The following is a 27,585-nucleotide window of genomic DNA, read 5'->3' as shown; positions in this document are numbered from 1 at the left end:
TTATGGTTACTGTTGAGTGAGTAGCAGTATCTTTACAGAATGATGCTGAATTGTAAGATATCAATACAGCTTCCCATGATCACTTTCAATCTTTTTTTTCAATTATTAACACCACTTTTCAGTTACCTATAACTTTACTGGGACTGTAAATTTACTTGTATACTAAAAGCTGTAAATAGCAGTGTTTTTATCTAAGTTTTTTTTTGGGGGGGGGGTTGTCTTTTTGTTTTTTGGATTGCAGATTGTAATACATATATTCATCAAACCAATAGTATCATCCCTTCTGCATTCCATACATTTTCAGGATTTATGAACTTTTTATACAGTTTGGGAGAGATTAAGTGTTTGTATAAGGATAATAGAGAGTGTGACTGGTAAGTCCAGGAGAGGTTAGAGAAGAGGAAATTAAATAAAATTACTAATTTGAAAGATAAGAAGGGGTTCAGCATACACGTGCATATTAAGTAAAGTTAAAGTTGCAGGAAAGCATGAACTTTTACATAATCATTCACTTCATACCTCCACAAAATCTGGTCGTATGGGTTTTACATATTTGACCCACTTAGTCCATAACTTAAACACAGTTTTCTTGAGACGGAGAGAGAGAAAGTGATCCTTTCCATATTATAAATCTGATTTACTATATCCATTCTTGTATTGTAGGGGGTTCAGGAAGCCGCCAGCGTCTCATAAGCGCTTTTTTGCAGGCACATATTAAAACACCAAACAAATATTCATCAGTGCGCCTTGCCTGGAAGTCAACATGTCTTAAAAATAAAGTGAGAAACTGAAATGGCAGGTCAATATCAAATATCTTTCTTAATGCATTTTGAATCTCTGCCCAGAATGGTTTTATCACTGGGCAGTCCCAAAATATATGCCAACGGTCAGCTTCTTGAGATGTGCACTGTCTCCAACATTTAGCATCTCCTCCCGCCAGACGTACTTTTTGCTTTGGTGTGATTTAAATAAAACGCTTCCATCCAAACTCCCTCCGCATATGAGAGTTTGTACATTTCCACTGTTCAGCCAGACCTCGTTTGATAGTGCAAGGTTACCTTCTCTCTCCCACCTTTCTTTGATGTATTCTGTTGTGCAAGTCTTTTTTGTCCATAAGCGTTTGTAAATTCTAGAGATGGTACTCTTATTTAGGTTATTTTGGTAGGTGTCCAGGAGTACTTTCAATATAGGATCATCCATGTCTGTTTTACATCTAATATGTTCAAAATAAGTCTGTGTCTGGAGGTATCTAAAAAAAGTCAGATTTTTCCAAGTTGATATTCCTTCCTCAGACTTTCAAAGTCCTTCAATTTTTCCTTTAGTTGTCAGTGAGTAAAATGTTGTTATTCCTTTCGAAATCCAATATTTAAATCTATGATCCATTTCATTTGGTTTGAACCCAGGGTAAAAAGTGCACTACTGAATTATTTGTAAATAATTCTCTAATTTATATTCTTTCTTTAACGTATTCCAAATATTTTAATTGGGCTTCGATCCATGGGTTTTGAATATTTATTTTTGAATCGTCCCAAATTTTTATGAGCTAATATGGCATGGATTGGTGGGTTTGTCCGAATAGAAAGCCATGGCTTAATGGTTACAGAAGCAGCTTTGGGACCAAAAGGTTGCTGGGTTCAATTCCCTGCACCAGCAGGAATGGCTGAAGTGCTCTTGAGCAAGGCATCTAACTCCCCATTTGCTCCCCAGGCTGCTCTGGGTATTTGTACATCACTTTGGATAAAAGTGTCTGCTAGATGCCATTAATGTAATGCTAAACAACTTACAACCCCGATTCCAAAAAAGTTGGGACAAGGTACAAATTGTAAATAAAAATGGAATGCAATAATTTACGAATCTCAAAAACTGATATTGTATTCGCAATAGAACATAGACAACATATCAAATGTCGAAAGTGAGACATTTTGAAATTTCATGCCAAATATTGGCTCATTTGAAATTTCATGACAGCAACACATCTCAGAAAAGTTGGGACAGGGGCAATAAGAGGCTGGAAAAGTTAAAGGTACAAAAAAGGAACAGCTGGAGGACCAAATTGCAACTCATTAGGTCAATTGGCAATAGGTCATTAACATGACTGGGTATAAAAAGAGCATCTTGGAGTGGCAGCGGCTCTCAGAAGTAAAGATGGGAAGAGGATCACCAATCCCCCTAATTCTGCACCGACAAATAGTGGAGCAATATCAGAAAGGAGTTCGACAGTGTAAAATTGTAAAGAGTTTGAACATATCATCATCTACAGTGCATAATATCATCAAAAGATTCAGAGAATCTGGAAGAATCTCTGTGCGTAAGGGTCAAGGCCAGAAAACCATACTGGGTGCCCGTGATCTTCGGGCCCTTAGACGGCACTGCATCACATACAGGCATGCTTCTGTATTGGAAATCACAAAATGGACTCAGGAATATTTCCAGAGAACATTATCTGTGAACACAATTCACGGTGCCATCCGCCGTTGCCAGCTAAAACTCTATAGTTCAAAGAAGAAGCCGTATCTAAACATGATCCAGAAGCGCAGACGTCTTCTCTGGGCCAAGGCTCATTTAAAATGGACTGTGGCAAAGTGGAAAACTGTTCTGTGGTCAGACGAATCCAAATTTGAAGTTCTTTATGGAAATCAGGGAGGCCGTGTCATTCGGACTAAAGAGGAGAAGGACGACCCAAGTTGTTATCAGCGCTCAGTTCAGAAGCCTGCATCTCTGATGGTATGGGGTTGCATTAGTGCGTGTGGCATGGGCAGCTTACACATCTGGAAAGACACCATCAATGCTGAAAGGTATATCCAGGTTCTAGAGCAACATATGCTCCCATCCAGACGGCGTCTCTTTCAGGGAAGACCTTGCATTTTCCAGCATGACAATGCCAAACCACATACTGCATCAATTACAGCATCATGGCTGTGTAGAAGAAGGGTCCAGGTACTGAACTGGCCAGCCTGCAGTCCAGATCTTTCACCCATAGAAAACATTTGGCGCATCATAAAACGGAAGATACGACAAAAAAGACCTAAGACAGTTGAGCAACTAGAATCCTACATTAGACAAGAATGGGTTAACATTCCTATCCCTAAACTTGAGCAACTTGTCTCCTCAGTCCCCAGACGTTTACAGACTGTTGTAAAGAGAAAAGGGGATGTCTCACAGTGGTAAACATGGCCTTGTCCCAACTTTTTTGAAAGGTGTTGTCATGAAATTTAAAATCACCTAATTTTTCTCTTTAAATGATACATTTTCTCAGTTTAAACATTTGATATGTCATCTATGTTCTATTCTGAATAAAATATGGAATTTTGAAACTTCCACATCATTGCATTCTGTTTTTATTTACAATTTGTACTTTGTCCCAACTTTTTTGGAATCGGGGTTGTAGAACATGGTACCTTTTTGTTTGAACCGACCCATATTTAAAGTGATCAGGAATATTGCAACGTGACTGACAGCTGTTTGTTGTTGCCCAGGTGTGTCCTAGATTGTGTGTTGAAACAATAGCTCAATGTCTACTCCTAGCCTGAGCCCTGGGTTTCGCCTGCAAAGATCGCATTTGTAGTTAAAAAGGATAAACCAATATGAAGACCAGAGAGCTGTCTGTGTAGCCCCTTTCATATACAAAATCTGTTATTGTATGTTAAAACAACATTGAACAGATTACAAATTTTCATTCCCACTCAGTCTTCCATAACAGAAAAGTAATGTATATTCCCACACCACTGCGTTTAACAGAATGCTATTCTTAAAACATGCGAGACCGGATATGACATGGAATTCACAAGGTGGCAAGTCCATTGTTAAGTAAAATCCAAGCTGAGACATTTGCTAGCTATCAGCAGTGTTATAGTCACATCACCATTTGTTTTACCTCATTATAAGCCTGAAAGTTCCTCAATCCCAACTTTTTTGGAATGTGTTGTAGGCCTGAAAGACAGGAATGGACCTATCTTAAAAAAATGAAATGAAGTTGACCAGGCAAAACACGAAATATCTTGGGTTCATACTGTCTGCAATGAAATCCAAGTCAAAGTAAACTTAGAAAGCACTGTTTTTTTTTTTATTTGCATTTTCCATACCATCTCAACTTTTTTCTGATTTGGGGTTGTAATTGGTAAAAACTTCATCTTGCAGCAAGGTTATGACCCAAAACACACTTCCAACCCAACAAAGGACTTCATCAGGAGAAAAATTTGGAAAAGAAGACTAAAAGGAGAACACCCCCCCCCCCCCCCCCCCCCCCAAACAAGCAAGTGAAAGAAGCTGTGGTACAAGTTTGGAAAAGCATCGCAAAAGAAAAATGCAACAGTTTGATGATGTCAGTGGGTCACCGGCTTGAGGCAGTTATTACAGGCAAGGGATATGCAGCCAAATATTAAGTGTCATTTATTTTAATTTACTTGACGACTCCCTGTTCTTATACTTTTGCATACCTAAAAACTGGGTGGTCTGCCGCCAAAGGTGCAATGTTATAAGTTGTTTATCACATCAACATATAAATATATAAATATTAAGAAATGAAAACCGAAATTCTGATCTACTGTCTCACTCATATATTTTGATCTTGAACCCAAATGTATTCAGTGTATAGCAAAATCAAAATAATCAGCCTTGCTGCTCTAATACTTTTGGAGGGGTCTATATTTACATGTATTGCAATAATGGGGCATTTAAGTTAAAGTTCTTTTGTATTGCATACTCCTTTTAGTGAGTCATGCTCATATCAGCACCATGGTAACTGTCAGTCTCCCTAGCCAAAGTTATTGCAGAAGCTTCTGGTGAGGAATTTGAACCCTGCAGCCCACCCTCTTTGCTGTGTACACAGCCTAAACAGCCACACATGCATGATATCCCTTCCCCCATTGGTCCATTCAGTCCCTTGCATGCCTTGATCGCTTCCTGATTTAGCAAGTGCTACAATGCTTTGCTTTGCTCAGGGTGACTGAAGAGCAGTTGGAGTATGGTTAGTCCAGAGAAGTGTGTGCAGTGAACCTGTGAGCCCCAAACCACAGACATGGACCCTTTCTCTGAGGTAAGACACAGAACCGCTGTACGTTATGATAAACATGTGAGACCAACTTTAGCAACAGGTGCTGTCCAATCATTACTGCATTGTGTAATTAAACTACGATGAAAAATAGAGGTAGGTGCAGTGCAGAGATGTGTGGTTGAAAATGCCATGCACAGGTTGCTGCAGTCAAAGGTTATTGAGGAGATGAGTACATTTGGGTTATGACTCTTTTTCCCACTGAAAAGCACTATATAGTGCTGTTGTCACTGCTGTTGTTAACAGCATGCCTGAAAGCATTTCCATTTTGCCAATCAGGTAAGTTCAGTGAAAAATGGTTCCATTTACATGTGCAGTGGGACATGGTGGATTTCACTTCGATATAGCTCATGAATAAAATTGACACTGAAATGTTACATTATTGACATGTTTAAAACAATGTTTCTCAAAGAAAGATGGGAAGAGATTTGGATATTTCACCCTCTATGGTGCACATCATTAAAAGATTCAAGGAATCTGGAGAAATTTCAGTGCGTAAAGGGCAAGGGCACAAGCCTAATCTGAACACCTGTGATTGCCGATCTGTGAGACATCACTGCATCAAGAACTGTCATTCATCTATAGCTGATATAACCACATGGGATCGGGAGTACTTTGGTAAACTTTTGTCAAGTACTACAATATGGAGTTACATCCACAAATGGCAGTTAAACTTTACCGTGCAAAAAGGAAGCCTTATGTTAACTGTGTCCAGAAGCTCCATCATCTTCTCTGGGTTCGAAGGCATCTGGGACCATCACACAGTGGAAATATGTATTGTGGTCAGTTGACTCAGTATTCCAGATCTTTTTTTTTTTTTGGAAGAAATGGACGCAATGTGAGTGTGAATGGTTGTCTGTGTCTATGTGTCAGCCCTGTGATGACCTGGCGACTTGTCCAGGGTGTACCCCGCCTTTCGCCCGTAGTCAGCTGGGATAGGCTCCAGCTTGCCTGCGACCCTGTAGAAGGATAAAGCGGCTAGAGATGATGAGATGAGATGAGAAATGGACGCCATGTGCTCCAGACCAAAGACGAAAAGGACCATCCAGACTGTTACCAGCAAAAAGTCTAAAAGCCGGGGTCTGTCAGGGTGTGGTGTTGTCAGTGCCCTTGGCAAAGGTAACTTGCACTTCTCTGAAGGCAGCATTAATGCAGAAAAGTACATTGAGATTTTGGCGCAACATATGCTGCATTCAAGACGACGTCTTTTCCAGGGACGCCCATGCATGTTTCAAGAAGACGATGCAAAACCACATTCTGCACATATTACAAAGACATGGCTGTAGAAGAAGAGGGTACCTGTCCCTAATAGAGAATTTGTGGTGAATTTTGAAATGAAAAATGCAACAACGACGACCCCATACTATTGCACCGGGTCCTTAAGACCTGTTTGCAGGAAGAATGGGACAAAATAACACCTGAAATGCTCATCACGTGGTGTCTTCAGTCCCTAAACATCTTTTAAAGGTTCTAACTGCAAAGTTGAATTCTGGGCAAAACTGTTCTATTTCTATTGGAATTTCGAGATGTCATGTTATGTTATCTCTCATCTCTAGCTGCTTTATCCTGTTCTACAGGGTCGCAGGCAAGCTGGAGCCTATCCCAGCTGACTACGGGCGAAAGGCGGGGTACACCCTGGACAAGTCGCCAGGTCATCACAGGGCTGACACATAGACACAGACAACCATTCACACTCACATTCACACCTACGGTCAATTTAGAGTCACCAGTTAACCTAACCTGCATGTCTTTGGACTGTGGGGGAAACCGGAGCACCCGGAGGAAACCCACGCGGACACGGGGAGAACATGCAAACTCTGCACAGAAAGGCCCTCGCCGGCCACGGGGCTCGAACCTGGACCTTCTTGCTGTGAGGCGACAGCGCTAACCACTACACCACCGTGCCGCCCATGTGTCATGTTGATTTTGAAATTTATCCTGTGTGTAAATGTTTTGCTGAGATAAAATACGTCCCGCATTTTATGATTCTGGAGATTGCTGAAGCAAGTGAGCAACAATATCACATGACCACCATGGGGTGTATTTTATCATCATCATCAAGTTTATTTGTACAGCGCTTTTAACAGTAAACATTGTCGCAAAGCAGCTTTACAGAATTTGAACGACTTCAAACATGAGCTAATTTTATCCCTAATCTATCCCCAATGACCTACTTATTTGACCTACTTTTAACCAAAACAATTCGCCATGGGCAAACATGGCGGACTTGGCTCTCCCACCAGCTAAAAGCCTGCGGAAAAGAAAAGAAAAATATGAATCAGCTAGAAAGAGTGCCAGAAAAGTGATGGAAACCAAAAGGTTGTCCACAAAAATTTTCGCGAAGAGACAGATCGACCACTGGAATCGACTACAGGATGAAACAGGTGTGAAATCTGATGAATTTGCAGCACTTGTCTTGGATTGGTGGGTCTGAGTATGGAGTTATACACCTAATGTTTTGATCCATAATTTTCCATAATTTTGTCCATAATTGTCTTCAGTTTTGACACTTTTTTTTATTGTTGCTGTTTTCTACCTACACTGGGATATACAAATTACAAGAGATCTAATGAAGAATCAGTTGTCTGTTACACACCAGACCAGCCTCTCAAGAGCATTCATATAACATAGACATACAGTTATAGTCAGAAGTTTACATACAGTGACATGAATGTCATCTTGGATATGAATGTCATGGCAATATTTGGGCTTTCAGTAATTTCCTTCAACTGTTCTTTTTCTGTGGCAGAATGATTGTACAGCATACATCTTTAATTAAAAAAAAACACGAATTTGGTGCACAAGTTTTAATTTTCTTTGGGTTTTCTGAAATCAACACAGGGTCAAAATTATACATACAGGGTCAAAAATTTACATACACTCCCTTAGATTATTAATTCAGAGGTGCTGAAACTTCCAAAATATGTCTTATCTTGCCAAGGCTAACTATAACTAACTTCCTGTTAGTGATCATGATTGACTACAGCTGGTAGCTTCTCTGTGCCTTCATAAAAATGGTTTGTTTATAGCACTCATTGGATTGACCAATACACAGTAAAATGGGAAAGTCCAAGGAGCTCGGTGCAGATCTGAGAAAGAGGATCGCAGATATACACAACTCTGGAATGTCTCTTGGAGCCATTTCTAAACAACTGCAAATTCCAAGATTAGTTCAAACAGTTGTATCCAAGTTATTGTGAGGTGTAGTCACTTTGCCAAGCCACTTTGCTTCAAGAAAACCCAAACTGTCACCCTCAGCTGAAAGGAAATTGGTTTGGATGGCCAGGAACAACCTGGGAACCACCATGGCACAGCCCTGTCATGAACTGGAAGCTGATGGATCACTGTCTACAGTTCAGATCACCATGGTCTAAGAGGCTGCTATCCAAGAAATAACCCCCTGCTCCAAAACTGACACCTTCAAGCTTAACTGAAGTTTGAAGCTGATCACACAGACAAAGAAAAAGCCTTCTGGAAGATAGCTGTATGGTCAGATGAAGCAAAGATTGAGTTGTTTGGCCACAGTGACCACCATGTACAGAGGGACACTGTACCGGCTGGTGGTGGTGGTAGGATCATCATGCTCTGGAGCTGTTTTGCTGCCAGTGGAACTGGTTCATTGCACAAAGTGGATGGAATAATGAAGAAGGGGGACTACCTCAGAATTCTTCAGCATAAACCATCAGAAACTTGAACACGACTTGGGAGTTCCAGCAGGACAGTGAACCCAAACACGCATCAGAACTGGTTGTGGAGGATAAAGCAGGCTAACATTAAGCTTAAAACAAGTCTTGACTTCAACCCGATTGAAAATATATGGACCGTGCTTATAAGTCAAGTCCATGCCAAGAAAAAAACAAATTTAATTGAACTCTACCAATTCTACTACAAAGAGTCGTGAAATATCCAACCAGAGTTCTGCCAGAAACTTGTTCATAGTAAACAAAAATGTTTGGTCAAGGTGAATCTTGCAAAGAGACATTTTACTCAAATATTAGGTGTGCTGTATGTATATTTTTGACCCTGTGTTGATTTCAGAAAGCCCAAAGAAAATTAAAACTTGTGCACCAAATTCTAGTGGTTTTTTTCATTAAAGATGTATGCTGTGCAATCGTTCTGTCACAGAAAAAGAACAGTTGAAAGAAATTACTGAAAGCCCAAATATTGCCATGACATTCATATCCAAGATGACATTCATGTCACTGTATGTAAACTTCTTACCACAGCTGTTGATAACCAAGATTTCTACTACCAACCTACCATCTTTTATCACTAAAGATGGCCACCTCCTCTCACAGAAGGAGCCCAATGTAACGTTCAAGATGCTGAAGCTTCATGCTGAGAAAGTGTAGCTCGGAAGTGTAAATCAGATGCTGTATGACTCCAAGGCAGAGTGTCTGAGACTGACACTAATACTACAGGAATCCATATTTTGGCTCAGGTTGAACAGAACTGCAATATTTCACACAACTGCTTCGCCTCTGGTCCTCAAATATTTGAAGTGTGATCGTAATGGTGGGGTGGCGCGGTGGTGTAGTGGTTAGCACTGTTGCCTCACAGCAAGAAGATCCAGGTTCGAGCCCTGTGGCCAGCGAGGGCCTTTCTGTGTGGAGTTTGCACGTTCTCCCCGTGTCTGCGTGGGTTTCCTTCAGGTGCTCCAGTTTCCCCCACAGTCCAAAGACATGCAGGTTAGGTTAATTGGTGACTCTAAATTGACCGTAGGTGTGAATGTGAGTGTGAATGGTTGTCTGTGTCTATGTGTCAGCCCTGTGATGACCTGGCGACTTGTCCAGGGTGTACCCCGCCTTTCGCCCGTAGTCAGCTGGGATAGGCTCCAGCTTGCCTGTGACCCTGTAGAACAGGATAAAGCAGCGAGAGATAATGAGATGAGATTGTAATGGGCTTGACAAGCTTTGTTGGTTCTGATGAACAAGTATGAGTTGGGCAAATGTCAGTTTCAGACATGCTGCGCTCATCCCACATGCTTAATTTGAAAGCTGGCCACTTTATTAGGAACACCCATCCACTTGCTGTTTGCAGTTCTCTAATCAGCCGATCCCTTGACAGCAGCACAGTGCATAAAATCATGCAGATACAAATCAAGAGCTTCAGTTAATGTTCACTTCAAACGTCAGAATGGGAAAAAATTGTGATCTCTGTGACTTTCACTATGGCAGATATTGGTGCCAGATGGACTGGTTTGAGTCTTTCAGAAACTGCTGATCTCCTAGGGCTTTCACACACAACAGTCTCTAGAGTTGACACAGAATGGTGCGAAAACCAAAAAACATTGAGTGAGTGACAGTTCTGTGGGTGGAAACAAATGCCTTGTTGATAAGCGAGGTCAGAGGAAAATGACCCGATCAGTTTGAGCTGCCAGGAAGGATATAGTAACTCATAGCAGCTCTTTACAACCGTAGTGAGCAGAAGAGCATCTCAGCATGCAACAGCAGAAGAACACATTGGGTTCCACTCCTGCCAGCCAAGAACAGGAATCTTAGAATCAAGAACAAGTTCCTATTAAAGTGGCCGGTGAGTGTAGCTGTAAACATTGTAGCCTAAATCTGTGCTAACTGGAAACTGCAGTGAGATTTTATTTTGTCCTCTTGAATCTTATTTGCTTAATACAAAGACTAAGATTTTTCTTTTCTTTTTTTCTGCAGATTGCCTTCCCAGATGATGAAGGCCTTACAATGAAAAGTACAGGTATCTAATTGTGTGCTGTTTGTGTTCCTCTTTGCAAGCACCTAACACTCTGCCTATAAGCATTTCTCTGTTGAACCCTATTTTCTAAAGTCATACAGTCATGAAAAGAGTTAGTTTTCTGGATGCAGAGTCAGACTGACAGACCTGCAGCAGGGTTTTCCTCCACTGCTTTTTCCTACAGAGCCTGCTCAAGATCCTGACACATACATCTACACCAAGTTCTTCATGAACCACTGCTGCTATGACGCCATACCAACCAGCTCTAAACTGGTCATCTTTGATACGACACTACAGGTGAAATAAAGTCCTTCATGCATGCAAAATCTAGACTTGGCCTACAGATTCTCAATTATCCTGAATGTCAGACATGAGTACTGTTGTCTCATTGCAAGAAGGTTCCAGGTTTTAGGTCAAACTGGGGCTTTTCTTTGTGAAGGTTGCATGTTTCCTCCCACAGTCCAAAGATATGCAGATTAGGTGAACTAGCTACTCTCGATTGCCCATAGGTATGAATGTGAGTGTGAATGGCTGACTGTGGCTACATCCACACGACAACGGCAACGAGATTTAAAAAAAAAATATCGCGTCCACATGGGCAACGGATCAGTAAAATATCAGGTACATATGGCAACGCAACGCTTGCTGAAAACGATGCAATACACATGCCACACCTCTAGGTGCGCTGTAAGACGGTCCCATCAGAGACAGAACAATAGAAGAAGTAAGGACGCATGCGCATAAACTATTATGAGCGAGACTTCATATTAGCCACAAAGTCAGAAAAATATGTTCGTAAAATTACGTTATAATGACCAAATACAATGAAAAGTATTTTTCCAGTCTCACCTGTGAAAGGTAATCCCATGTGATCTCGTTTGGACGGCAAACCTGTTGGTACAGTTAAACGCAGCACATGAATGAGGCATCTTTATTCTCCGCTTTGCCCCATCCAATATAGCAGCGAGGATGACGTATGATTCTACGCGGAAGGCGGCGTCTTTAATGGTCCGGAATAAATTGAATGCTACATGTTGATGGATTAATTTGTTCTTCTACGCCCTTTTTGAGGAATGTATTGTAGGACTTAAACCAACATCTGAAGAGGTGAGATCGCTCCTTTTTTTCCCTATTTTTGCTGGCGGGATTGACTCTGCCCTAAGGGCTATTTTCTCTCTCTCTCTCTCTCTCTCTCTCTCTCTCTCTCTCTCTTTGCACCATTACACAATAAATATTCACAGTGAAAATATTTTGTAAGCGCGTTTCATGAACCAAGTTATAGGATTTGTTGACAACTCGCATCGAGTTCGCTACACTTCTACCCGGCGTGAAGCATATGTGGTTTGACGTCATCGTAAACAAATCCGTTCTACTCATCCAGACGACTTCGCAACAGCTCCGTTGCCAGATCTTTCCACTCTGGAACCCGTTCTCAAAAGATTTCGTTTTGGGGCACCCAAAACGCCGGTGCCATGTGGACGCCAGGCCGAAACGATCAACAATTTTATCAGATTCACCTGTGTGGACAGGGCCTGTGTTTCTGTGTTAGTCCTGCGATAGATTCATGACCTGTCCAGGGTGTACCCTGCCTCTTACCAAAAGTCAGCTAGGATTGGCTCCAGCTCACCCATGATCCTCCCATGATGGATGGAATTTGACTCCGATGTTGAGCTCTCAGTGATATAGACATTACAATAAGACAACATAGTCACAAACACTGGTAATATAACACACATTTACTATGTATAAAAGTGGAAACTGCGTACAACTATTGCATTATAAGCTTTAAATTATAAGGATATTGCACGGATAAAACAGCCCTGTCAGTAACTGCTGGCAGCTGGCGATTTTGCCGCCTATAAATGCTACATCGCTGGCTAGTGTTTTTTTTTTTTGTGTGTGTGTGCGTGTTTTGTTTTTTCCCTTCAAAAAATAAAAAATGTCCTTGTATTTTAATGCAACATTCATTATTTACTTTTATTCACTGAGAAGTTATCGTCTATTAGTCAGATCAGACACTCGCTGGCCGTGCTGTGAAAATTGTGCATGCAGACACTCATCCAAGTTTCCAAATCTGTCATTGCTTAACTCATGAATATTTTCTAGCATGAATACCATCATTAAACAGCTTATAATTTCTGCTTTCCAAAGAAATTAATGTCATTAAGATCTGTTCAGTACTTTGGGAGTAACGGCAGGTTGAAATTGGTATAACAGAGTTCACTCTCTGCTTGTGTGACGTCGGGAAACTGCCAATGCTTTTTGAATCACAGGAAAGCGGTCAGGCTCTCTCTCTTCTGATCAGTTTCCGACTGGATTACTCATGAGTATCAATCAGATAATTTTTATAGGGATGTTCTCTTGCTCTCACTGTTTCTGATGAAGTCCATCCATTATCTGTAGCCACTTATCCTGTCCTACAGGGTCACAGGGAAGCTGGAGCCTATCCCAGCTGACTATGGGGGAGAAAGGCGGGGTACACCCTGGACAAGTCGCCAGATCATCACAGGGCTGACATATAGACACAGACAACCATTCACACTCACATTCACACCTACGGTCAATTTAGAGTCACCAGTTAACCTAACCTGCATGTCTTTGGACTGTGGGGGAAACCAGAGCACCCAGAGGAAACCCACGCAGACACGGGGAGAACATGCAAACTCCGCACAGAAAGGCCCTTGCCGGCCGCTGGGGTCGAACCCAGGACCTTCTTGCTATGAGGCGACAGTGCTAACCACTACACCGCCATGCCGTCCCTTTCTGTTGAAGTATTCAGCAAAATTTTCCATCTGCTAGTTTTGATGTTATGCTTCATGGAAGACTTTGAAGTGAGTTTTCATAGCTTTACCTACTTATTTTTTCAAATCAAATTGATTCATGGAAATAAATAACTATTTTAGAATATAACTGGAATTGTTTTAATATAAAATATTGAGATCTTAATGGTCAGAATGATATTTTTAAAAACCGGAAGTCAGAAACACGAGTGTCAATTTCAATTCAATTAAATGTTATTGTTTATTGGATGTGGCTCACACAGGTTTTTTTTTTTCAAGGTTCGCCTTGAAAGCTTTGAATATTAATCAAAATAATCATTTATATTCTTTTATGTAAACACTAGTAGGCCCTACTTTTGAGAAATACAAAGGCCTACAGAGCACAAAGAGGGTATTAGAAATATTTTATTACTTTTTTATTGAGTGTACAGATTTAACGGTTTTACCAAATTAGCATAATTAATACTGATTAAATACCTGCCAATTTCCATGTAAATATATTGGAAAATAAAGTTATTAAGAATAAACATTTGGGGGGCATCATGGCTCGGGTGGGTGGGGCGTCGTGGCTCGGGTGGGGCGTCGTGGCTCGGGTGGGTGGGGCGCCGTACCGTGGATCCGGGGACCTGGGTTCGATTCCGGCCTGGGGTCATTTCCCGATCCCTCCCCGTCTCTGTCTCCTGCTCGTTTCCTGTCTCTGCACTGTCCTATCCAGTGGGGGTGAAAGGGGCCCAAAAAAATATCTTAAAAAAAAAAAAAGAATAAACATTTGATCTCATTCGTTAACGAGGCCCATTTTGGACCATGTTGTCCTGATACATACCATTATGGCAGTTTTCTAAAAAAATTATAGCCGTTTTTTCAATCTTTGATTTGTAATATCTCAAGAACAGATAAACACATTTTAATTCTATAAAATGTATGTTGCTCTGCATTCAATTCTGAATTCAGTGAGCACAGTTTCAAGCAATCTGGACTGAATTTGAATTTTCACCTGATACGCCTAATTTTATTTAGATGGCAAGAATCGCGTGTGTGCTATGATTATGGTTATTGTTTATTTGTATCTCTGCCAGTACTACACATGCATTATGTAGCCGAGTTAGATTTACAAAGTCAAGTCTGTTCATTTATGTATTTTGTTAGCAGTAAAAATGACATGGTTTGATTGCTTAAGATCTTTGTCATGAATGAAGTACAGTCTTATTAGACAAGTAAAAAGTGCAATGTGTTAGTTTTTGTTTAGATTAATAAAAATTACAACTGAATAGAAGTTTCAGTAACATTTTTACATTAATGTTCAATTGTAGTGTGAATACGTAAATGTATAAATCCTATTAAAATTAATTTACATTGACTCGGGTTTTAACTTAAGTTTCTCATTTAGATGAAAGATGCATCTCATGGATGCGCTGTGACGCATAATCAGTGCTGTAACCTGGAGTCACTGGGTGTTTCGGGTCTTTCAACATCATACACCCTCTCCCAGGTGACCCAGCCAGGGTTGATCAAACACCAGTTTGCGTCCCAGCAGCATCTGTCCATGGATCCGCCCTCTTAATCCAAAGCCACCTTGTGGCTTTCTCTGCGGCTTCTGCTGCATTCTTCATGTCTTTCTTCTTTGCTTGCCCTGTGATGTCCAGCACTGTAAATGCCCTGCAGAGTGACCGCCCTGCAAAGCTTCAGCAACCCACTTCCACTGGCTCACATCGGACCTGTCAGCCTTGCCTTTGGCATGTGTCCACAAGCTCCTGGCACTTGGCACGCTTTCTCTCGTTGGCCTCGTCCACACGCTCTTCCCAGGGTACAGTTAATTCCAGCATGATCAGTTGCTTGCTGGATCTTGAAACAATGATCATGTCTGGCCGCAGACATAATGGTACTATCTGGGCTGGGAACTTAAGCTTCTTGCCAAGGTTCACTTCCAAATACCAGTTGCTGGTGGTGGTGAGGAGGCCAGCCTTTGGTCCTGAATATGGGCGCGGCTTCTCACCGACTCTCACAAAGACGATCCTCTTCGACTGATGGTGGCCCTTGTTCTTGTGGATGGCTGTGGCTACACTGTACGCAATTGCCTTGAGGACCTGGTCATGGTGCCAATGGTAGTGACCATTTCCCAGGGCTTTTGGGCAACTGCTGAGGAGATGTTCCAAGGAACCTCTTCTGGAGCATTGAGGGCAGGTAGGTGTTTCGCTCTTGCTCCAGACATGGAGGTTTGCTGGACTTGGTAAGGTGTCATCCAGGTTGGACCAAGAACCTTACACGATAGTAGTCTGCAGAATTTTGAAGACGGTCTCAACCTTCACAATAACAGTTGAATATTCAAAAATCTACTACATATCAGTTGACCCATGATTGACCTGTACAATTTGAAAATGGGTCAAACTGTTATGAAATCATCAGAGAGGCTTTACTTTTCATTTTCATTAATTTTATACTTTTCACATATTACCCACCTACATCATGAGATCAAGAAGAATATTTAATTTACTCTGAGATGCAAAATGTTGCATTCTGGATCACTCAGAATGCACTATTTTACATTTATATTTAAAAAAAAATTCTGAGGGAGGACCCCCAGACCCCCCACTTTTTTTTCCATATAGTGTTTGGGGTCTACTCAAGTCAAGTTAAGTTTATTTGTATAGCGCTTTTAACAATAAAAATTGTCGCAAAACAGCTTTACAGAATTTGAACGACTTAAAACATGAGCTAATTTTGTCCCTAATCTATCCCCAATGAGCGAGCCTGTGGCGACGGTGGCAAGGAAAAACTCCCTCAGACGACATGAGGAAGAAACCTCGAGAGGAACCAGACTCAAAAGGGAACCCATCCTCATTTGGGCAACAACAGACAGCATGGCTATAACATTAACAGTTTTAACATGAAGACAGTTTCGTTGATGATGTAACTCTTCATTGATGGAAACTTGAGTGCAAAACTGTTCATGACAACTGCAGTCCTAAAGTCAGCAAGCCAACTGTAGTCCTCAGCCATAAAAGCATTACTGTAAGAGTCCAGAGCATCCTCCAGGTGTAACCCTCAACTGTCCTCATGGGGCCGTCCTCCACAGGAGCGATGCGATAAAACTCCGACCAGACACAGGGCACCAGGATGGATCAAGCAGGTCCGAGGGGCAGAAGAGGCCAGCATCTCAATCCCAGGACCAACATGTAACTCAGACGGACAGATTGGGGGGGTGGAGGTGGAGGGAGAGAGAGAAAACACAGATTGTTAGGTATGCCCTAAAAATGACACTACTGCTGTAGTCTACTGACTACTCTTTTCCAAATGCCCCCTACTCCAAAAGTTATTGACAGGGCTGATTTAAAAAAAAAAAAAAACACTGGGAAATTGAGTATTTGAGTCTGATTTGCAGTTTGAAGGATGCTGTTCCAGTATTTTGTGTTCTGACTCGAATTGATTTGAAGCAGCCTGGATACAAGGGGTCAGGGATGTGGTTTTTTTTCTTCTTCCTTCCCTTCCGTTCCCTCTTCTGCTTTATTCCTGCCACTGGCTCTGCTTATGAGTATTTAAGCTAACCTGACAATATGGTCAGAGCCTGGAAGTCTAGAATAAAATATGTTTCAATTTGGCTCGTTATTCAGGAATTTGTTTTTGTGTAAGTTTAACCTTGGTTTAACTTTTTAATACAGGTGAAGAAGGCATTCTTTGCATTAGTCGCTAATGGAGTTCGAGCTGCACCGTTATGGGACAACAAGCAACAGTGTTTTGTAGGTATGTGGACCTGAGCACTGAGTGCTGTGCCCTTTAATCTTTAAAGGTTAGGTCATTTGTGAACCTGAGTCAGATTACTGACATTAATATCTCATAAATCTACATTCAGCACTTGGTAGAGAATCCAGCTGAGGTTCTTATGAGTGATCCTACATAAGTTATGTATTTTTTTGTTGTTAATTTTTTAAAAAATATTTCATGGTTATTCTAAAGCTAAATTAACATAAAATCTCACTATTGTTTACCTCAAATTATGTTCCTGTGTTCCAGTAAGTGTCCTTAGCCCTTGATGGCTATTATTGAAAAAAGAGCAATGAGCAAATTATTTCTGTGAAGACATGTGAATATTACTTGATGCTATGAGCTGATTCATTAGAAGTCCCAACTCCTGGCTTCATTTTTAACAAATCAGCCTCTCTGATGCTAGAAATCTAACTTTAGTCAGGCACTTGGGGCCTAGAGACTTGTGGGAAATGGCAAGACAGTGCGCTAATCCCTAACACCCTTCCCAAGGTATTAATAGCTACTCCACTACATGATGTAATTACTCCCAAGAATAATTTGGATGCCTAAAGCTATTACTTATTATTCTATCCACATTCACTGGATATGAGCAATCACATGCTCTGATTGGCTACTCGACTAATAGACTCTCAACTCATATACTGTGAGTAGAGAAAAACAAAATGGACGTGTGTGTTGTTGAACCAACCAAGGATGAAATAAAAACTCTACTTGAAAACAAAACCCCCAAAAATACAAAAAAAAAAGGAATAAAAGTATTTGATAGTAAGAATGTCTCATCTCATTATCTCTAGCTGCTTTATCCTTCTACAGGGTCGCAGGCAAGCTGGAGCCTATCCCAGCTGACTATGGGCGAAAGGTGGGGTACACCCTGGACAAGTCACCAGGTCATCACAGGGCTGACACATAGACACAGACAACCATTCACACTCACATTCACACCTACGGTCAATTTAGAGTCACCAGTTAACCTAACCTGCATGTCTTTGGACTGTGGGGGAAACCGGAGCACCCGGAGGAAACCCACGCGGACACGGGGAGAACATGCAAACTCCACACAGAAAAGCCCTCGCCGGCCACGGAGCTCGAACCCGGACCTTCTTGCTGTGAGGTGACAGCGCTAACCACTACACCACCGTGCCGCCTAGTAAGAATGTATCTTTTTTAATTTTTCAAGAATGAATTATTATTATTATAGCATTTTTCACAAATTGCTACTGTAATTTTGCCAGTTTGTTTACATTCTAAGCGGAAATGATTTGGTCGGATGTTTTGTATAAAGTTTTTCTCATCTCATCTCATTATCTCTAGCCGCTTTATCCTTCTACAGGGTCGCTGGCAAGCTGGAGCCTATCCCAGCTGACTACGGGCGAAAGGCGGGGTACACCCTGGACAAGTCGCCAGGTCATCACAGGGCTGACACATAGACACAGACAACCATTCACACTCACATTCACACCTACGGCCAATTTAGAGTCACCAGTTAACCTAACCTGCATGTCTTTGGACTGTGGGGGAAACCGGAGCACCCGGAGGAAACCCACGCGGACACGGGGAGAACATGCAAACTCCACACAGAAAAGCCCTCGCCGGCCACGGAGCTCGAACCCGGACCTTCTTGCTGTGAGGTGACAGCGCTAACCACTACACCACCGTGCCGCCTAGTAAGAATGTATCTTTTTTAATTTTTCAAGAATGAATTATTATTATTATAGCATTTTTCACAAATTGCTACTGTAATTTTGCCAGTTTGTTTACATTCTAAGCGGAAATGATTTGGTCGGATGTTTTGTATAAAGTTTTTCTCATCTCATCTCATTATCTCTAGCCGCTTTATCCTTCTACAGGGTCGCTGGCAAGCTGGAGCCTATCCCAGCTGACTACGGGCGAAAGGCGGGGTACACCCTGGACAAGTCGCCAGGTCATCACAGGGCTGACACATAGACACAGACAACCATTCACACTCACATTCACACCTACGGTCAATTTAGAGTCACCAGTTAACCTAACCTGCATGTCTTTGGACTGTGGGGGAAACCGGAGCACCCGGAGGAAACCCACGCGGACACGGGGAGAATGCAAACTCCACACAGAAAAGCCCTCGCCGGCCACGGAGCTCGAACCCGGACCTTCTTGCTGTGAGGTGACAGCGCTAACCACTACACCACCGTGCCGCCTAGTAAGAATGTATCTTTTTTAATTTTTCAAGAATGAATTATTATTATTATAGCATTTTTCACAAATTGCTACTGTAATTTTGCCAGTTTGTTTACATTCTAAGCGGAAATGATTTGGTCGGATGTTTTGTATAAAGTTTTTCTCATCTCATCTCATTATCTCTAGCCGCTTTATCCTGTTCTACAGGGTCGCTGGCAAGCTGGAGCCTATCCCAGCTGACTACAGGCGAAAGGCGGGATACACCCTGGACAAGTCGCCAGGTCATCACAGGGCTGACACATAGACACAGACAACCATTCACACTCACATTCACACCTACGGTCAATTTAGAGTCACCAGTTAACCTAACCTGCATGTCTTTGGACTGTGGGGGAAACCGGAGCACCCGGAGGAAACCCACACGGACACGGGGAGAACATGCAAACTCCACACAGAAAGGCCCTCGTGGGCCACAGGGCTCGAACCCAGGACCTTCTTGCTGTGAGGCGACAGCGCTAACCACTACACCACTGTGCCGGTATAAAGTTTTTATTGATCGAATTTGCAAAAAATAAAAAATGCTCTGTTCCTCAAAATCCAGTGAATGTGGATAGAAGAAAACAGTTATTCCACTCAATCTTGTCGTACATGGCTTATAGCTCATGTATGACTCGATTTTGTGGAACAACTGTTCATTTTAACTTTAGTATGATTGTAGATGTATGTACATGTGAGTCATTGTTGATAGTATTTGTTCAGCCCCAGCTGAATTTGAACCAGTGCATCACTGTTTAGTATCAAGTGGTCACTTTAAACCAGGGGTCACCAAACTTTTTTCTCTGGGGGCCACATTGTCGTTCCTGACTGTGATGGGGGGCCGGGGTCGGGTCAGCTATATCACATAGAATTGTATGACCCAGACAAATATGACCACCAGCAGGCCTCATTGTGTAGTAGAGATTACTAGCCTGGCACGGCCATCCCCACTACTATATCCCCACTACTATATCCCCACTACTATATCCCCACTACTATATCCCCACTACTATATCCCCACTACTATATCCATACTACTATATCCACACTACTATATCCCCACTACTATATCCCCACTACTATATCCCCCACTACTATATCAACACTTGATTCCTGGCACATATTTGTTTATCTTTACTAGTGGTTTGCAAAAGTAGTAATTGAGTCTTCACACTTTGTTTTAATTTGAAATACCACAGATATTCCATTTATTTGTTTTCTAATAAAAATAACATCAAAGCTGTCAAGGTAAGAAACATCTGCCTATTTGAGGTGATTGACACTGGCAAAGGTGAGTGGAAAATTATAAATTGTAGGTAGGCCTGTTGATATTATTAATAATATAAATAATAATTGTATGCAGCACTTAATAAAGGTCAAATAAATAGGCCTATAAAATAAATACATTTTAAAAAACAGTGAAATTATAATAATATGAGCAATAGATCACAGCAGTTGTGCTGTGTCCTGCACGTCATTGCTCTCATCCATGACCAAAGCAAAAAACTCGAATTCTGACGCTTTCTCATTCAGCTGGTCATACACGTTGTCCCCCAAATCTTCGGTTCGCCTGGTCATAGTACTGTAGGTGCAGAGAGACTCACCGTGTTGAGCGCATCCTTCTTGTCGGGACACACCTCCTCGGCCACAGCAAGCATGCATACTTTAACAAAATCCCCATCAGTAAACGGCTTTCCATGGGTAGCTAGTAGGTGAGCTACCTTATAGCTAGCTCGGACAGCAGCCTGGTTGATCTGGGTTTGGCGAAGGAATCCATTCTGTTGCGCAGCCAGTCCGCATTTCATCCTCCGAATCCTGTCTTCTCTTGTTTGCCCTCGCAAACTAGCATACTCTTTGTGACGGGTTTCATAGTGACGACGCAGATTATATTCTTTGAAAACCGGCACACTTTCTTTACATACAAGACAAACTGCATGGGCCTTACACTGAACAAAAAAATAATCAGTGGTCCACTGTTCTTTAAAAACTCTGCACTCTCTGTCAGCTTTTCGCTTACCGCTCGCCATTTTGCTGTCCTGAACACTGACAGTTCTCTGCGCGTGCGCTGCCTGTCACTGCTTGATTGCGAGCATATGGCGAAAATTCGGAAAATATGAATAGTTCATTTTATAACTAAATATCAATTTAATTGATAAAATCAACAAAATACAAGATGCAGACATGTTATTATTTGCCGAAAAGCAATTTAAAAAAAATAGGCCATGACCACTTTTGGGGATTGCCTCATAGGGCCGGTTCAAGTGATGGGGGGCAGAGGGGCTGGGGGGCCGGTCAAAGGGGGGTGGCGGGCCGGATCTGGCCCGCGGGCCGTAGTTTGGTGACCCCTGCTTTAAACCAAGATCTTTCATTTTTATTTCTTATTTTCTTGTGTTGTTACAGGGATGCTTACCATCACAGATTTCATTAACATACTTCACCGATATTACAAATCACCAATGGTAAGCTAGTTGTTCCCATTATCTTTTTTTCAGTCTTACAGTAATGGATGGACTGAATTTTATTTCCCTTTCCTGCTTTCTATTGTTGTTGTTCTAGGTTCAGATATATGAATTAGAAGAGCATAAGATTGAAACCTGGCGAGGTGGTTGTGTACAGTTTTATTCGTACAGCTTATATTTAGACACTTATTTTCAGTTTCACCAATGTTTAAGCTCCTGTATCTTTTATCTTGTTTCAGAGGTTTACCTTCAGTACTCCATCAGCACTCTGATCAGCATCACCCCTGAATCCAGGTACAACTAGGGCCTCCAAAACTGTCCTTTTTTCCCCTCTCCAGTATCCCAGCAGTGATAGAGTTGTGTTTCCCATCATCAGCCTCTTTGATGCTGTTTACTCCTTACTGAAGAACAAGATTCACAGACTGCCTGTTATTGATCCGGAATCCGGAAATGTTCTGCACATACTGACTCACAAACGCATCCTGAAATTTCTGCACATCTTTGTAAGAGGGTTTGTTTATTTATTTTTTCATTTTTTAAAAATCTTTCCACATTACCAGTGTTTATTGTTCTGTTTAATAAGACAAGTCATTAGTTGTTTGTTTAATAGAATTAATTGTGGTTTGATAGAACAAATCATAAAGATTATTTCTCACAAATTTATTGGGATTTCCCAGGGTTCCATGATCCCAAAGCCTCGATTCTTACAGAAGCGAATTCAGGATGTTGAAATTGGAACCTTCAAGAGGATTGCCACAGTCCAGGAGACTGCAACGGTTTATGAGGCGTTATCAGTATTTGTTGAACGCAGAGTATCAGCCCTGCCTGTTGTGAATGAACAAGGTATTTTCAGAAACCGGGGTGTTTCACAGTCAGGGCATACAAGTTTGTGTCACTAACATAAAAAAAAAAAAAACAAGTTAATATTTTTGGCACAGTTTGTGAATTAAATGAGGCCCTTGATGGAAATTTATTTTCTGCTGAATGCTGTTGGTGGCAAGAATTTGTAGCTAGAATACAAACAGCACTGTGTTGTTACCTGGCTAATGGTGAGAGCATAATTCCTTTTCCGGAGAGGACAATTTTTGACAGACAAACAGCATGTTTTTTGTTGGAAACCATTGTAGCTCATTTTAACAAACTAAGGCCCTCTGCATGCTCTTGCGACAAGGCTTTCGCAGATAGCTTTTCGCAGACAGTTGTAATTTATCATTGAGCGGGGAGTAATAGGCGTGCGCAATGTTATTCACCGCCACAACGCAAGGGGGCGCGAAGTTGCGAAATTGCTAGGAGTAGTTGGTGGGTGTGGTTAGTGGAGTGTTTATCCTCGCTGTCCTTATAATGACTAGAACTGGAGTCGTATAGATGTACGTACTTCCTCACTTCCTCGATCAACCGCTCTTCGTGCTGCTCCATCTTCGCTCGTGTTCTTAAAAATGGCGGTCGTGAAAACAAACCAAACCGGGAAAGTAGGGAAGCGGAAGTGCGTGTACAGCGGCTGTAGAGTGGACCAATCAGAGACCTCTTGTCTGCGAGGCTGTCTGCGGTGGTCACAATTTTTGGGAGGTGCGCCCAGAGCGTCTGCGAAGGGGGGGCTTCGCAGATGCCATCTGCGATGCCATCTGCGAGGACTGGGTTGTCAGCATAAATTGGCCTTTAGTGTATAACCTTATGTGCCAGTGCTTATATGGACCTGGACTTTCAGAATCATAAGTTTGTCAAAGAACTTTTTGTTTTGTTTTGTTTTTTCCCTTAACCTTTCAGGGCTTGACATTAAACTTTTAAATTAAAGGGGTTAATTTCCCCTTGCCCCTCCAATATTATCACTCCCCCCCCCCCCCCCCCCCCCCCCCCCCCATATTATCACTTGCCCCCTATTTTGCGAGTACTACTTTTTTTTGGGGGGGGGACCATAGAATAGTTGTGAATTGCAACATAAAATGAAGATCAGACACTGAGTTGAAGTTTGGTTATTGATCAAGTTTACTGGTTACTTTTTACTTGTAACGGACAATTACAATTTTATCCAGAATAGTTTTTCCTGCCTTAGTCGGTTTATTTCCATTTCAGATGCATGCAGCTGTTGTAAAGTTCAGTGTGTTTGTGTAGAACTCTCTCAGACTGTAGGTTCATTACTCCATAATGTAGAAATCATAAAATAGAAATCTATAACCAAGCTTGTATGAAGAAAACAATAGGGTGCCAAGACTTTTGAACAGTACTGTGTTTGAGAATTTTTTTTTTTTTGGTTATATCATCCACCTCTAGATTAAAAAAAAAAAATCCGTGCTGCATCATGACAGACAGGATAATGTTTGAGTTTAAAATTGTTTAGTGTGTAGGTTGTGGGTGTTTTATACAGACCTTGCAACCTGTAACTGAATCAGTGCAGCCGGTCTATCATGACAGCGCGTTTGTTTGTTTGTTTTTACCTAGAGGTGGATGATACAACAATAACAAAAAAGGTAGATATATAAATATTTTGCACAGGACTATGTTCCTCTGATAACAGAAACAAAGCTCCAGCTCTCTCTGCTCTTAATCTGTTCTGTTCTTTCAGGATTTATCACGCATGTCGCTCCTTGTTAAGTTTTTTTTATGCCCGAGTTGGCACCAATCTGGGTTTTCTGTATCGAATAAGGAAGCTGCTTCACCTGTAAGAAAATCAAACACTTTCATGAAGGAGCTAACTCGAATGCGAGCAAAAAAAAAAAAAAAAAACGAGATTCTTAAGCAAACTATTCCATACTCACTTCCAACTTTCTGTTTTTGTAAAATACATTTTAAATAAAATCGTGAATTTATCTGGAGTTTTCAGGCTTAGCTCTCCTCTTCGCATTCTTTAACCACTCATTTCCCCGTTGTTCTTGAAGCATTTGCTTCTATTTGTTAACATTTTTCTTGATAGTGGGGAGACGGTAACGCCTTTTATCTGTTTCTCTGTTTGAACAAGCAAAAACAGTGCAAAAATTAACCATATTGAAGACAGATTAAGCCTTGCTTGCATGAAAGACGGTGTCTGTCTGACCCTGGCTGTAATTATCACGTGATGCGTGATGTCATGCACAAAGGGTCTATAAACAGTATGCCATACTACAACAGCGGGGGTATGTAAAATAACTTGCAAAGCAGTAAATGAAACCGAGACTAAGAAAACAGCCAAGACGTAATGGCAGATACATGGTGAGGGACGCTTTTAGGAACTGAAATAAAAGATCAAAAAGTCTCATTTTTGTGGTGCTAGTTCGTAATCCTCATTCCAACTTGCCCGGTTGGGCATGTCGGGGACATACCGGTATCCCACTTCCCCGAATGTATGTTTCATTTGCCCCTGGCAATCGGGCAGTCCTTAATGTCAAGCCCTGCTTTTATTAAGGAGGCCACTTTTCTCAAAATGACTGTAATAAGTTTCTTACCTTTCTTTGTTGATAAGGTGAGAGCGATCAGATCCAGTATTCAGCCTGGTTTATGCTCATTTAGTCATAGCCTCTCCCCATCTCTTATTATTATGGATTCATTTCGCCCTGTTAGCTTACATGACCATCTGAGTTTAAGCAAGACAATTAAATTATCTTCCAGTCCTCAAGATATATTGCCATCCTCTCTATTCACTCGGGTCTTGCCTACCATTGGACCTGCAGTACTGGCCATTGTTAATTCCTCATTGTCTTCAGGATGTGTCCCTTCCTATCTCAAGCATGCTATTTACTATTCAACACATAGTAAAGAAACCTAACTTGGACCGCTCTGTGTTCAAGAATTATAGGCCCTTATCCAAACCTCCATTTTTACCTCGCCCGCTATGGAGTAAGCAGGGCGAGGCATTGTTTTCGGTAGGGTTTCTTTGTTTTTTTTGTTAGCAACATTATGGGAAAACAGCTGGACCAATCTTCATGAAACTTTCAGGATAGATGGGCATTGGTCTCAAATAGAACCTCCAACATTTTAAGGGTCATCTGGTCAAGGTCACCAAAAAGGTCAAAATCAGTTATTACCAGTGATGGGAATAACGGCGTTAGAAATAAACGGCGTTACTTTTTTGAGTAACAAGTAATCTAACTAATTACTTTTTACATCGTTATAACGCCGTTCCCATTACTTACAATAAAATACTACGCGTTACTTTATTAAAGCTGTTCTCATCTGGCACGCTGCTCGTTCAGCCTTTCTTTACTCTGCTTTAGTGTGGGGCGGGGAGATGCGAGAAAATGGCATAGTAAGCCAATCAGAGTAGATTTAGACAGCATACGTAGGTAGGCTCCGCCTACTGCACTACTGTGCACACTTTCAATCAGAAGACAGCGATGGCGAGCGGTCAGCCCAACACTGCGTTTTCACATTGGAAATACAGCCATTACTTTTCATTACTTGAAATATCAAATCAAATCAAATCAAGTTTATTTGTACAGCGCTTTTAACAATAAACATTGTCGCAAAGCAGCTTTACAGAATTTGAACGACTTAAAACATGAGCTAATTTTATCCCTAATCTATCCCCAATGAGCAAGCCTGTGGCGACGGTGGCAAGGAAAAACTCCCTCAGACGACATGAGGAAGAAACCTCGAGAGGAACCAGACTCAAAAGGGAACCCATCCTCATTTGGGCAACAACAGACAGCCTGACTATAATATTAACAGTTTTAACAGGTATAACCCTCAACTGTCCTCATGGGGCCGTCCTTCACAGGAGTGGGGCGATAAAACTCCGACCAGACACAGGGCACCAGGATGGATCAAGCAGGTCCGAGGGGCAGAAGAGGCCAGCATCTCAATCCCAGGATCAACATGTAACTCAGAGGGACAGTTGGGGGGGGGAGAGAGAAAGAAAACACGTTGTTAGGTATGCCCTAAAAATGACAAGTATTAAATCTGTGTGGTAGGCTCGCAGAGACGAGAGTCTTTACATCAGGCATGACGCACAATGGCATGTTAATATGGTAAAAAATATATCATGACCTGCTCTGGCTGGATGCTTGATTGGGTGATGGGAGCACACTCCTCAGCAATGATGAGATGCAGATGGGACTCTTAGGCCTGGCCAAGACAATTCAGTTACATTTCACCGGGTCTGGGACATGCGACAGAATGTCTGACGGCCGATTCCCTGCAGGCTACGATAGCCAGTCGAGGTGTCCACCGTCTCCACCAAAAGATTTCCTGTTGACTCCATGTAACTCAGAGGGACAGATTTGGGGGGGGGAGAATAAAAGGCAAAAATGTCTATGTGCAATGTACATTATGTCGAGGAACAAAGCGTTTGTCCTCGTCAGTGGCCAGTAATTAGTAACAACAATTTTAATAACTACAAAAATATATTCAATTTGATAGATGTCTTATCTCACATTGTCCCACAAAAATATTAATATAGTGTAGATAATGTTACTAACTGGTTCTGTTAAGTGTCCATTTCAGTCATTAAACACAATTAACATTCACTTTTAGTATGATTACACTAATTGAATTTGTTTTTGTTTTTTTGTTTTTTTTTTGGGGGGGGGGGGGGGGGGGGACACAAAATGTAACGGAATAATTACTTTCCCTGGCAATTAGTTACTTTTATGACAAAGTAACTCCGTTACTAACTCAGTTACATTTTGGGAAAAGTAACTAGTAACTATAACTAATTACTTTTTGAAAG

General features: G+C 41.6%; 1 protein-coding gene across 7 annotated transcripts in view; it reads left to right on the top strand.

Annotated features, from left to right (window-relative positions):
- Positions 1–27,585, top strand: part of prkag3b (protein kinase, AMP-activated, gamma 3b non-catalytic subunit) — a 36,712-nt gene that overhangs the window by 364 nt on the left and 8,763 nt on the right. For 3 of the 7 annotated variants that reach the window (XM_060928834.1, XM_060928833.1, XM_060928835.1), the window contains exons 2-9: positions 4,941–5,035; positions 10,714–10,756; positions 10,938–11,050; positions 17,190–17,271; positions 21,889–21,947; positions 22,045–22,241; positions 22,324–22,450; positions 22,625–22,790. In XM_060928834.1, coding sequence (XP_060784817.1) covers positions 5,018–5,035; positions 10,714–10,756; positions 10,938–11,050; positions 17,190–17,271; positions 21,889–21,947; positions 22,045–22,241; positions 22,324–22,450; positions 22,625–22,790 — 805 coding nt within the window. In that variant the 5' untranslated portion in view covers positions 4,941–5,017. Of the gene's footprint in view, positions 1–4,940; positions 5,036–10,711; positions 10,757–10,884; positions 11,051–17,189; positions 17,272–21,888; positions 21,948–22,044; positions 22,242–22,323; positions 22,451–22,624; positions 22,791–27,585 lie in introns of those variants that run through there. The other 4 variants (XM_060928836.1, XM_060928840.1, XM_060928837.1 and 1 more) reach the window with 4 other exon arrangements.

The sequence above is a fragment of the Neoarius graeffei genome, chromosome 9, assembly GCF_027579695.1.
Source record: "Neoarius graeffei isolate fNeoGra1 chromosome 9, fNeoGra1.pri, whole genome shotgun sequence".
NCBI lineage: Eukaryota > Metazoa > Chordata > Actinopteri > Siluriformes > Ariidae > Neoarius > Neoarius graeffei.
This window is presented reverse-complemented; position numbering and strand designations above follow the sequence as displayed.